Source organism: Phocoena phocoena, chromosome 16, assembly GCF_963924675.1.
Source record: "Phocoena phocoena chromosome 16, mPhoPho1.1, whole genome shotgun sequence".
Classification (NCBI taxonomy): domain Eukaryota; kingdom Metazoa; phylum Chordata; class Mammalia; order Artiodactyla; family Phocoenidae; genus Phocoena; species Phocoena phocoena.
Genome location: NC_089234.1, coordinates 29225498 through 29238999, shown reverse-complemented (window position 1 = coordinate 29238999; position 13502 = coordinate 29225498). Strand labels below are relative to the sequence as shown.

The 13502-nt window shown below is 37.7% G+C and overlaps 1 protein-coding gene across 3 annotated transcripts in view; it reads right to left on the bottom strand.

Annotated features, from left to right (window-relative positions):
- The window catches only part of HPSE2 (heparanase 2 (inactive)), a 575892-nt gene that overhangs the window by 232843 nt on the left and 329547 nt on the right, over nucleotides 1-13502 (bottom strand). For all 3 annotated transcript variants that reach the window (XM_065894147.1, XM_065894148.1, XM_065894149.1), the window contains one exon: nucleotides 9490-9661. In XM_065894147.1, coding sequence (XP_065750219.1) covers nucleotides 9490-9661 — 172 coding nt within the window. The remainder of the gene's footprint in view (nucleotides 1-9489; nucleotides 9662-13502) is intronic.

Genomic DNA, 13502 nt, shown 5'->3' with positions numbered 1-13502 from the left:
GGGTCAATTTTTAAAATGTATTTGTCTTGGTTTTTCTCTTTCATGTTACTTGTTTCTTTCTTACATCTTGTGATCTTTGCCTATCTATTTATTTTTTTAAATTGGGGACTAAATAGATTCTTCTAGGTAGTAGGTGCAGATTTTTCTAAGCTGTTGAATATATGGGGTTTTTTTTATAAGTCTCTCCTTTCCCTGGAATCTCTATTTTATGGTCAGAGCTTGTTGACCAACACACTTCCCTTTAGAGAGGGAAGAGGGAGGGCACAGATAGCCTTGGGGCTAGGGTATCCCACAGTGCTCTACTCAGAATTTTACTATGTAGAAGCAACTCCACCTTAGCAATACTAGCTCATCCCCTGGTATTCCGGCAGTATTTTTTTGGTGAAGGCTCTTAACTATTGGTTTGGCATTTGCTAGGACATAACAGACTGAGCTGTCTTTGCTCTGTAGGCAGGGTAGGGGACTTAAAATGATGGAGGGGAGAGTTGAGTTGTGGGTGTAGTCCCTATGAAGACAGACTTTCATATTAACCCCTTGGCTTGGTCTCCCTTTCCCACCTTACCCTCTCTGGCCTCTGAGCCTATCTGCAGGACAGATTCTCTGTCTTTTCTCAGAGCCCAGGTTCTCTGGGTTGCCACTTCCTCACTCTGATTACTCTGTCAACAGGCTTCCATCTGTTTACTGTCTTATAGAAATCTGTCAGAAGTCTCTCACCTGCTAACGATCCCTCTTTCATGTGCTTGTTATTACAGAATTGTTTTTTATCAGTTTTTAATAGGAGTTGGGATGATGTTCCAGAAGGAAATGGAGCTTGTGCTCAGATCACTATCCTGAACTTGAAGCACACCCAATGTAGTTGATTTATTTTTATTTTATTTATTTATTTTTGGCTGTGTTGGGTCGTTGTTACTGCATGCAGGCTTTCTCTAGTTGCAGTGAGCGGGGGCTACTCTGCCTTGTGGTGCGCGGGCTTCTCTTGCTGCAGAGCACGGTGCATGGGCTTCAGTAGTTGTGGTGCACGGGCTTAGTTGCTCCGTGGCATGTGGGATCTTCCTGGACCAGGGATTGAACCCGTGTTCCCTGCATTGGCAGGCAGATTCTTTTTTTTTTTTCGGTACGCGGGCCTCTCACTGTTGTGGCCTCTCCCGTTGCGGAGCACAGGCTCTGGACGCGCAGGCTCAGCGGCCATGGCTCACGGGCCTAGCTGATGCACGGCATTTGGGATCTTCCCGGACTGGGGCACGAACCCGCGTCTCCTGCATTGGCAGGTGGACTCTCAACCACTGTGCCACCAGGGAAGCCCGGCAGGCAGATTCTTATCCATTGTGCTACCAGGGAAGCCCGCCAATGTAGTTTAAAGTCATCTTTTGTTGCTCCAGAGATAGTTTCCTGAGTATGAATATGTGTTCATTTTGGTGTAACTTCTTTATGAAAATCTCCCTTTTCTGCATGTGATGGCTCTTGAAAGAGAGATGCTAACGTTCAAAAGGTGGAAATAATCCTTTATTAATTCCTCCTATTCTTTCACCCCCACCTTGATGGGATATCCATCAACAAAGCAAGTCTACCTTAACTTCTCTTCATCTCTTCTGCCATTACCTTAATCACACACACCTCATAGTGAAAACCCTCCTTACTGAACTCTTTTGATTTCTTACTTTTGCACCTTAAAATCTATTTGGCACACAAAACAGAGTAGACTCTGGTACATGTTGCTGCCCTTATAAAAACCCTGTAATAGCTTTCCATTGCTCAGAGAATAAAATACGCAACCTCTTTTCCATGGTATGCATGGTTCAGTAATGATCTGGTCCTTGCCTGTCCATGCATTCTCATCTCCTACTGCTCTCCTTTTGCTCACTATAATGCCCATCTTTCTATTGGTCAAATGCCTTAACCTTGTTTCTGATTCAGGACATTGACAAACACAACCTACCACCTCTATCTAAAACTTTTTTCACTCTGATCTTTGAACAGTTGGCTCCTTCTTATTCTTTTGTTCTTGGCTTAAATAAATTGTTCCTCAGATAAGTCTTCTCTGATCACCTTGTCCAAATAAATCCTCCAACTCCAGGTATCTTGATCATTTCCTTCACAGAATTATACACAATTTGGGATAATTTGTTTTCTTATTTACTGTGGCTTTGTCTTGCTAAGCTCCAAGAGAATAAGAGTTACTTTGGCTTTATTCATCAATATAAACCCAACACTTAAGCAAGGATCAAACATGAAATAGCTGTTCAATAAATGTTTATTGAGAGACAATTTAGTATTCATCTCCCTATGGTTTAAAAGCCCCCCAAAAAGCCTCAGTAAACATGCTTTCAATGAATACCTGCTTTTCTTGACACTGTCACATCACCAAAAAATAGATTAGGTCCTTACTCTATAGTACACACGGCAATAAACTCCAAATAAGTTAAAAAGCGTAACATTGAAAATTAAAACATTTTTAAAAGGCTATGTGAAAATGAAGTAGTAACTTTATCCTAACTGTGTAAGGAAAGAAACAGAAAAGACAACCAACAAGAAAATGGATAAGAACAACTATAATAAAAAGTAACTTCTGAAGCAATAAAAACATATTTCAAAGTAATAAGAAAAGCAATACATTAAGATAAAATTGTCGTTACATAGGTGATGCATAAAAGTTTACAAAATAAAAGCAGAGGAAAATAATAAAACCCTAAAAAACACTACTTATGCCTTTAGATAAAAATCAATAACTGGGAAGAGCCAGTTCCTGAATGAGGAAATGAAAATAATATTACAAGTATTTTATTAAGTACTTCCCATATTCCAGGCAACACAGTAGTATCTGAAGACACAAACATGAAGATTCTATCTCTGTTTGTTCATATCCTAACTGGGAAGATAGTCCTATATAGTCCAGTAAATACCTAAGTAGTTTTAAGCTTTTTTAAGCTTAAAAATTAGTTTGGCTCTATAAAACTAAAGCTATTCCTAGATTCTGAAGGCTACAGAATCAATAAAACATAGACAGAGTCTTGACCTTAGTCTACAGTCTGTTAGGGGAGGCAGATAGGTAAATAAGTAAGTTATCATCAATTTGATAAGTGCTATAGCAGAAAAATAAAGTACCATATAAGGACAGAGGAGGTGATAAGAAATCCTGCCTGAAGATGTCAGAGAAGATCTATTGGAAAGAAGAAAAATAAGGGAAGAGAGTGGTATTCCAAAGAAAATGACACAAAATAAAAAGGTGCAAAGGTAAAAAAGTGTGGCATCTTCTAAGATGGACATATACTTTGATGTACTGAGTGCAGGTTGTGCAAGGGTGTGTAGCTACTGACTAGCTGCAAAGAAGGCAGGTACTGGACCCTAAAGGCCAGGGGTACATGTGAAAGGGTTTGGATTTCAAGCAAGAGTGACTTGACCACATGTTGCATTTAAAAAAAACTACTCAGAAATCTGTAAGGAGAAATTAGAGTCTGAGACTAGATATGGAGAAATTGTTTAGGAGGAAAAATGATAAAGTTTAAAATAAAAATGAAAGGAAGATGGGATATGAGTGATACTAAGAAGTCAGAAATAACAAAACTTAATAACTAACTAATGGAGACTGTGAACAAAGGAGAGGAATGAATCTAAAATGACCTCCTGGTCTGTGCCTCAGGCAAAATGGTTATTGTGTCATTAGTCAAATGTGGAATAAGGGGAAAGGAGACAACATAAAGTTTTGGAAAATGTTTGGTTCTTTTCACAGTTAACAGGATTCAAGTTTAAACAACCATGAGGTACAATCTTGCATTAATTAAAACAGAGTAAATTAATAAAAGTAATACTCATTGTTGTAGAGTATTGGGAAAAAGATACACTAATACATTGTTGCCCTTCAACCTGGTGAAACTGTTCTGAAAAGAAATTTGGCAACAAATACAAGAGCCATAAAAATTATTATATACAGTACTTTGACCCAGAAACCCAGCTTGTTGGAATATAGCCCAAGGCTGTAATTCAAAAAAAATTTTTTAAAAACCTATTTGTATAAAGATGTTTACAGCTGTGCTATATATTACAGACAAAAACCAGAAACAGCCCAAATGCCCAGCAGTGAGGGAATGCTTAGCCAGAATTCAGTACATTAATGCAATGGAATATTTTACTGGTATTAAGAATGACAAATACGAGAACTATGTAGAAATAAGGAAGGGGCAATATAAAGCAATGGGCAAAAAATGCAGAATTCAAAATGATGCATATACAATGATCACAACTACGTAAAATTATAGCTGTATAACCAGGAGGATTGGAAAAACCACAGAGCTGGTAATTTAGAGTGCTGACATTTTTGTTATTGTTGGTTGAGTCACTGGGAATGTTTATGTGTTTAAAGTTATATGTTTATGTGTTTAAAGTTTATGTGTTTAAAGTTATATATTTAGTACATATACATTAAGAAAGGTAAATACCCATTTTTTCTGGCACATAAAAGAAAAAAAATGTTCATCAATACCTTTCCTTCTTGCCCTATGTAATTTTTTCTAGTCTCTTGAGTGCTATTAGTTTTCAGATGTATGGGGAAGTAGGCCTCACCACTTGTCACCACACCACCCAGTCACATGATCATTTCTTTCATCTGTTGCCAACTATTGTGTCCAAGTTCTTGACTTATTCACAACAAACTAGCATCTATGTGCCCAAAATTACACCATGTACACAAACTGGGATGCCTTAACTATACCTTATATACTGGGTAGAAGTGTCTCCTCAGTATGACTTTTTAATCTCTGACATAGAAAAATATTTGTTTTTTTACTTTCGGTTACCATAGTATAATTGTCCCTCCATTTAATGAAGGCCAATTCCTCTGGATTCCATTTCTTCTAGCCTTAAAGAACTTCTCATTTTGGTTATATCCTTGATCTCTTGTATCATCTATCTCCTTCTCTCCTGGATAAGTCTCAAAATACAAACCTGTTCTGCTGTCTCCCACATTAAATTAAAGGGGAAAAAATGCCATTATCGTCCTTGACCCCAAATCTCCCTTCATTTTTCTACTTTCCTTCACAGTAAGAATTCTCCTAAGAGTTGTCCACATTATTGTTTCCAATTTCTCACCCTCCATTCACTCTTCAAACTATTGTGATCTGACTTCTGTTCCACCACTCCGCTGAACTATATTTCTCAAGGTCACCAACAACCTGCATGTTGCCAAGTTCAATGGCACTTTTCTGCCTTTCTATTACTTGACCTCCTGGACTTCTAGCAGCACTCCCTCCTTATTTAAAACTTTCTTTTCTTGGTTCCTACACCTCAATCTCTCCCTTTCCTCTTACCTCTAAGGCTATCCTTCTTTTCTCACATCTCTAAATGTGATCGTTCCTCTGGGCTCTCTCCTAACTCTCTGTCTCTTTTCTTTCCATATTCTAACAGATCTCTTACATTCCCATGGATGGCCTTAAATCCCATTTGCATGATAATGACCACTAAAATTAATATCTCTAGCAGAGACCTTGATCCCTTGACTCATATTCAAGGATATACTTGACATCTCCATTTAGATTCAAGCACAATAAACATAACATGAAACCTAAAGTCATGATTTTTTTTCCCCAGAACCAGTTATTCCCTCTATCTTCCCATCTTCGTAAATGATAATAAATCCACCCAGTTACTTACACATCCCTGTGTCACATCACCATACACTTATCCAATATATCAAGTCCTGTGGTTTCTACCTCCAACAATATATTCCACTGCCACAACCCAATTCAGGTTCCCGTCATTATGTGCACTCCTACAACAGCCTTCTCACCAATTTCCCTGCCTCCTCTCCAATCCATTTTCCATAGAGGAGACACAGCATACTTTTTGTATAATAAGTCAAATTATTTCTCTCCCTAGCTTAAAAACATTCAGTATTTGTCTCACTGCACTTAGAAGAAATTCTAAGCCCTTCACTATGCCTGTAAGTCCCCATATAATATGACTCCTAATTACTTCTCTAGCTATACCTTTCTTTAGCCAATCTGGTCCTTTTTTCATCCTTAGGGCCTCTGCACATACTTATCTTTCTTCCAAGAACACTGATACTGTTTACTTCTCATTTTGTCTAGTTAACACCTTACTCATTCTTCAGATTACACTTTATTTATTTTTAATGAATTTTTAAAAATTGAAGTATAGTTGATTTACAATATTACATTATTGCTGGTGTACAACATAGTGATTCAATATTTTTATAGATTAGACTTCATTTAAAGTTATTGTAGGACTTCCCTGGTGGCGCAGTGGTTAACAATCCACCTGCCAATGCATGGGACACAGGTTCAAGCCCTGGGTTGGGAAGATCCCACATGCTGCAGAGCAACTGAGCCCGTGGGCCACAACTACTGAACCTGCACTCAAGAGCTCGCGAGCCACAACTACTGAAGCCCAGGCGCCTAGAGCCCATGCTCTGCAACAAGAGAAGCCACCACAATGAGAAGCCAAAGCACTGCAACCAAGATTAGCCCCCCGGGCTTCCCTGGTGGCGCAGTGGTTGAGAGTCTGCCTGCCGATGCAGGGGACACGGGTTCGTGCCCTGGTCTGGGAAGATCCCACATGCCGCGGAGCGGCTGGGCCCGTGAGCCATGGCCGCTGAGCCTGTGCGTCCGGAGCCTGTGCTCCGCAACGGGAGAGGCCGCAACAGCGAGAGGCCCGCGTACCGCAAAAAAAAAAAAAAAAAAAAAAAAGATTAGCCCCCGCTTGCTGCAACTAGAGAAAGCCCACACGCAGCAACAAAGACCCAACACAGCCAAAAATAAATACATTAATTAATTAAAAAAAATACAACCCTAGACTGTCAAAACTGAAAAAAATTTTTAAAAGTTATTGTAAAATATTGACTATATTTCTCATGCTGTACAATATATCCTTGTAGCTTTTTTATTTTATACATAGTAGTTTGTTTGTACCTCCTAATCTCCTACCCTTATCTTGCCCCTTCCCCCTTCTTTCTCCCTGACTGGTAACCACTAGTTTGTTCTCTGTACCTGTGACTCTGTTTTTTATATTCATTCATTTTTTTATTTTTTATTTTCCACATATAAGTAATAACGTACTATATTTGTCTCTCTCTGTTGGCTTATTTCACTAATCATAGTACCCCTCGGGTCTATCCATGTTGCTGTGAATGGCAAAATTCATTCTTTTTTATGGATGAGTAATATTCCATTCCACATTTTTATCCATTCATCTGTTGATGGACACTTAGGTTTCTTTCATATCTTGGCTATTGTAAATAATGCTGCTATGAATATTGGAGTGCACATATCTTTTTGAATTAGTGTTTTCATTTTCTTCAGATATATACCCACAAGTGGGATTGCTGGATCATATGGTAGCTCTATTTTTAGCTTTTTGAGGAATCTCCATACTGTTTTCCAAAGTGGCTGCACCAACTTACATTCCCACCAACAGTCTACTAGGGTTCCCTTTTCTCTACATCCTCACCAACATTTATTATTTGTGGTCTTTTTGATGATAGCCATTCTGACAGGTGTGAGGAGATATCTCATTGTGGTTTTGACTTGCATTTCTCTGATGATTAGCAATGTTGAGTATCTTTTCATGTGCTTGTTCTTCTTAAGTGTGACTACTTTAGGGAACTCTTCCAACCACCTAACTTAGTCAAATCCCAGCACTTACAGTCATTCATAGGACCATGTACCTCTCCTTGGTACTGTTTTAGTCTTAAGATAAGTTGATTATTGTCTATGTCTCCCCTACCATATTATATACTCCATGAGGGCAGAGAAAGTATCTATTTTTGTTTATTTTTACATTCCCAGTTCCTAACATAGTACTTGGAACATAGCAATTATTCAACAAGTATTTGCAGAATGAATGAATGATTGATACAGGGTCATGCTACTGAGAAGACTGTCAGTCCCATGAAAATATATTAATCAAATCATTAAAGAAAAGGTACAATCTAAAAGAATAACTATGTGGACTTAAGTGATAGTTATTGTCTTTGCTTGATTGTGTATTATGAACTATGAAAATGTTCTACACATGTGATTCTTATCCCCTAATTAAAACATGTAAAATAAAACCAACTTCTCCATCACCATCCCCTCCATACACACACACACACACACACACACACACACACATGCACACACACACACACACACACACACACACAGAGTAATTTCAAAGTTCAGCAAAAGTATGCAAAGGGAAGCCCAGAGCTGCATTTGTAGGTAGGAGTCAAGGTCAGAAAATTGTTCTGCAAGAGAAAACGGAAGTTCCTACTGAGAGAGAAGGAGAGAAAAATGAAGGATGGGGAAAGGATAGGAATCAAAATAAGGGCTTGGGGATTCTTTGTAAAGACGAAAATGCCTAAAATTAAACCTCAGGCTGTTAATGTTGTTACAGTGTAAATCCTTCCGGCTTCCCAAGCCTTCAATAATGTCTGCTACGTTAATTAGCTTAGATCAAGACTAAGCTACCACAAAAGGGAAGAGAGAGGGTCATAAGAGCCATCAAGCCACAAGGGCCATTCAGGAGGTTGGCCAGAGGTGTCTTGCTACTGGAACATATCTGTCTATACTTGTACAGCATTTATCTAACCTTACTTGGGCTGTACACTTCACTGGAAAACATCTTACTTGTCTTTGAATTTGTAGGAATAACCATACCTGTCCCAGAATATGACAGGATGCTGCACAAAAGGTGTGCCTTGGTGCATACTCTGTATGTCACATGAACTCCTGCCTCTCCCAACTTCCTTGTTCCTACCCTCTCTGTTGTAGTTACGTATCCTCTTTGAGTCTTTGATTCAACATATATCTTCAGTCTTCCTCATGTTATTCCCTCAGACATCCACTCCAACCCTGCATAACTGGACCCAACATGCATATATGTTCCACTCATTTAATCTGGGCCTGGCCCACCAGCAGGACTGGGGAAGAGAGCATTTAACATAGTGCTGCATCCATAACCACTGCTTAAAAAATGATTGTTAGATTCAGTCAAAATTAAATAAATCACATGATAGCAATTCTCTAGAATACCTAATAAATCTATCTGTTAAGCTGTGCTTTAATGTACAAGCATTTGTAGTGTTTCTCAACTTTTTAACCCAGATCCACTGTCCAGGATTTTGTCAAGTTTTACCTTCTGTAAGAGGTCCCAAGAATACAGTAGATAATATTTTGCCTTTTAAAAAATATTAAGTGATGTTATGCAATGCTATAATATTAAATGTGCTTTCTAAAACAACACATCCTTTCCAGCTGTTCTGGAGGTTGTGATATCCCTCCCAATCCCACCCTCTTCTGCTGATTGTGGAAGGCCTGGAGAGAGAAGTTCTTCCACTGTTTGGTAGAGAATCCCTGATTTATGGTGGGAGATGTCACTATGAAAAAGTCTCTCTGCCCTTCTTAAGACCAGAAATAACCAGGAAAAAATGCAAATACATTAATTCATTACATTTAATGAACAATGTTTTAAAAACTGCTAAATAATCTGACCTACCCATCTAGGAGGGTGATGACGTTCTTCCTGGGCCGCCCAATATTAGGGCCATACAAGCTGGCTCTGGAGTAAATCCGGATGGGTTGTAACAGGCTCTTCAGCTGGATGTAATCCTTTCCCAACTGGCTGCCATTTACTGCCCGGCCACGCATGGTCCGATAGTTATTTGGCTCTAGATTAAAAGCAGACATGCAAGTCAGAGTTGAGTAGAGTGAGGTTCTGCCAACTCTTTCCTGTCCACAGATCTCTCTGTCTTTTCTTAACAATGTAAACAAAGTAACCAAAAAGAGGGTGCAAGCTAGCTTAACTTGAGAAACTATCCCAACTAAAAAGTCAAGTGCCATTTTACCAAACTAATCTTCGCAAAAGATCACCTAATCCACAACAGAGAGACCATACTGATTTTCAAATGATACTTTATAATAAATGGTGTACTGAGTTGAATAGTGTCCCTTAAAATTCATGTCAACCCAAAACTTTAGAATGTGACCTTATTTGGAAATAGGATCTTTGAAGAAGTAATTACTTAAGTAATTATTTATGATGAGGTCATATGGAATTAGGATGTGTTCTAAATCCAATGACTGGTGTCTTTTTAGAGAAAGGAGAGGGAGATTCAGGTACACAGACCCAAAGGGAGGAAGGCCATGTATCGATGGAGGCAAAGATTGAAGGGATGCTGCAATGCCAAGGCTTGTCGGCAGCTATTAGAAGCTAGAGAGAGAAATGGAATAGATTCTCTCTTAGAGACCTGGCAGTGCTTTGATTTCAGACTTCCTGAACTGTGATTGAAAAATATATATATTTTTTGTTTTGTTTTTTGTTTTTTTTTTGGTATGCAGGCCTCTCACTGCTGTGGCCTCTCCCGTTGTGGAGCACAGGCTCTGGACGCGCAGGCCCAGATGCTCCGCGGCATGTGGGATCTTCCCGGACCAGGGCTCGAACCCGTGTCCCCTGCATCAGCAGGCGGACTCTCAACCACTGCGCCATCAGGGAAGCCCAATATTTGTTGTTTTATACCACTGAGCTTTTCATGATAGGCCTAGGAAACTAATACAAATGGTAAGAAAAGAAAGCTTCATAAAGATGGTCCTTGTATCCAAAAGTTAGAAAAACCTTAATGTTCGATAATAGCAAAGTGGCTGAGTGAAATAACTTAGAGCAAAATCCCCTCCCCCAGTTTCTATTAACTTGGTAGTTCTAAATAGACAAGTAAAGTCCTAAAAACCAGCAGCTCCACTGCTGGAGGGGGCTAACTTGATTCGGAATGAAGCACATATCCCAGGCAAGGCCAACATCTTGGCTAGCTTCAGGTTTTGACACTGGTAGGGGCAAGAAACAGACCAGCAGACTTGCAAGAAATGTAACAGGGAGATTTGAGGAACAAGAAAGCCATTGAGGATTTTGATAAGCCCACAAATACCCACTGTAGTCTGGAAGGCTGTGCATGCTCAGGAGGGACTGGAGAGGGCACTAGCTATCCATGCATTCCCAGATGAATGTGAAACCTAGTACACTCATAAAGGAGACATGAGAAGGCATGTCAAAAAGTAAAAGCGAATCAGACTTGTAAACTGCCTAAATTTTGGAAGTGTTCCCAAACCCACACACAGATATACTGGCAAAAGGTGAAAGCCTTATTAGCTCAAGGTAAACACAACCTCTGATCAATCATCATCTCACTATTAAGCTATGCTGACTCAGGGGCAACCCCTAGGAAGCTGGCCTTAAAAATAAAAAAAAAATTTTAAAATAAAAAACTTAAGAGATACTAGCAGCTACATGATGCAAGACTCTATGGAACTAGTCCAGGAAGTGACTAAACAACAAATGAACAGAAAAGAAAAAACAAAAATAACCTCTGGAATGGAGGATTGGAATCCAGATTTGCTCCAACATATTATCTAAAACGTATAGTTTTCAACAACAACAAAATTACAACATGCAAAGAAATAGGAGAGTGTGACCCATAAACAAGAAAAAAAGAAAGAAAGAAAGAAACTATCTCTTAGGGGACCCAAATGTTTGACTTAGCAGACAAGGACTTCAAAACTGCTAGTATAAATATGTTTACAGAACTAAAGAGAAGAATAAGAAATTAAGGGAAAGTATGATTTTATTGACTAATCAAATATAAAGAGATAGAAATTATAAAAAATTATCAGTTGGAAACTTTGGAACTGAAATGATTCTTCACATACAGAAGAACACAATGAAATTAGTAGCTGAATTTTTACCAGAAATAATGGAGGCCAGAAGAAGACAGTGGGATGACATATTCAAAATGCCCAAAAAAATGTCAACCAAGAATTCTACATGCAGCAATCTATCCTTCAAAACGGAGAGCAAAATTTAGACCTTCCCAGAAAAACAAAGGACAGAATTCATTGTGAGAAAATCTGCCTTACAAGAAATAAGAAAGAACGTCTTTTAGGGTGAAACGAAATGTCAGTAGATGGTGATTCAAAAGCACACAAAGAAATAAAGAACACCAGTAAAGATAGTTGCACAGATCAACATAAAAGACAGTTGAAAATATTCATTACTCAGCTCTTAACTAATTTAAATGATAGCTGCATAAAACAAAACTATGAAACTGTATTGTTGGGCTTACAACATATAAAGATGTAATACTTAGAATAATAATAGCACAAAGGAGGGGGAAATGGAATCTTATTGGAGCAGTTTCTACAGTTAACTGGAATTAAGTTAGTGTTACCCTAAAGCAGATTGTAATGAGTTAAGATGTATTATAATAAGAAACTACTAAGAAAATAACTAAAACAAAACAAAAAGAAATTAAAACGGTACCTTAGACAATATCCCTTTTGAATGAAAAGACAGTAAAGGAGAAACAGAGGAATAAAAAAAATGAAATATATAGAAAATTGCAAGATGTCAGTTCAACCATATCAACAATTACATTAAATGTAAATGGATTAAAAACTCCAATTAAAAGCAGAAATTTTCAGGCTAAGTAAAAAAATAAGATCCAACTAGAGAGACACATTTTAAAGTCAAAGACACAGAAGAGTGAAAGTTAAAAGGATTAAAAAAGATATGCCATGCAAATGGTAAACATAAAGGAGCTGGGATGACTATACTAATACAGACAAAATAGACTTTAAGACAAAATGTTACTAGAGACAATGTGGGGCATTTTATAATGATAAAAGGGCCAATTTATCAGGAAGATATAACAATTACAAACATATACATACCAACAACAGAACACCAAAATAAATGAAACAAAACTAATAAAACTGAAAATAGAAAATTCAATAATAACAGAAAGAGACTTCAATACCACATTCTCAATAATGAATAGAATGACTAGAAAGAAAATCAGTAAGGATATAGAAAACTTGAGTAACATCATCAGCTAACTTTACCTGATTGAATTATCTATAGAACACTGCACCCAACACATTCTTTTCTAATGCATATAGAATATGCTTCAGGATAGACTATCTATGCTAGGCCATAAAACAAGTCTTGTATATTGAAAAGGATTAACTCATGTAATGTATGTGCCCTGACCACAACAAAATTAAATTGGAATTCAATGACAGAAAGTAACTTGAGAAATCTATAAGTATTTGGAAATCAAACAAATAATCCATGAATCAAAGAATAAATCACAAGGGGAATTAGAAAATATTTTCAATGATATGAAAATGAAACTATAATATATAAAAATGTATGGGATAACACCAAAGTCACGATCCATGAGAGAAATAATTAAGAAACTGGATTTCATTAACATTAAAAACTTCTGCTTTGCAAAAGACAATGTCAAGAGAATAGAAGACAAGCTATAGACTGGGAGAAAATACTTGCAAAATACATATCTAATAAAGGACTGCTATCTAAAATATACAAAGAACTTAAAACTTAATAAGAAAACAAACAACCTGATTAAAAAATGGACTAAAGAACTTAACAGATACCTCACCAAAGAAGATATACAGATGACAAACAAGTATATGAAAAGATGCTCTACTTTATATGTC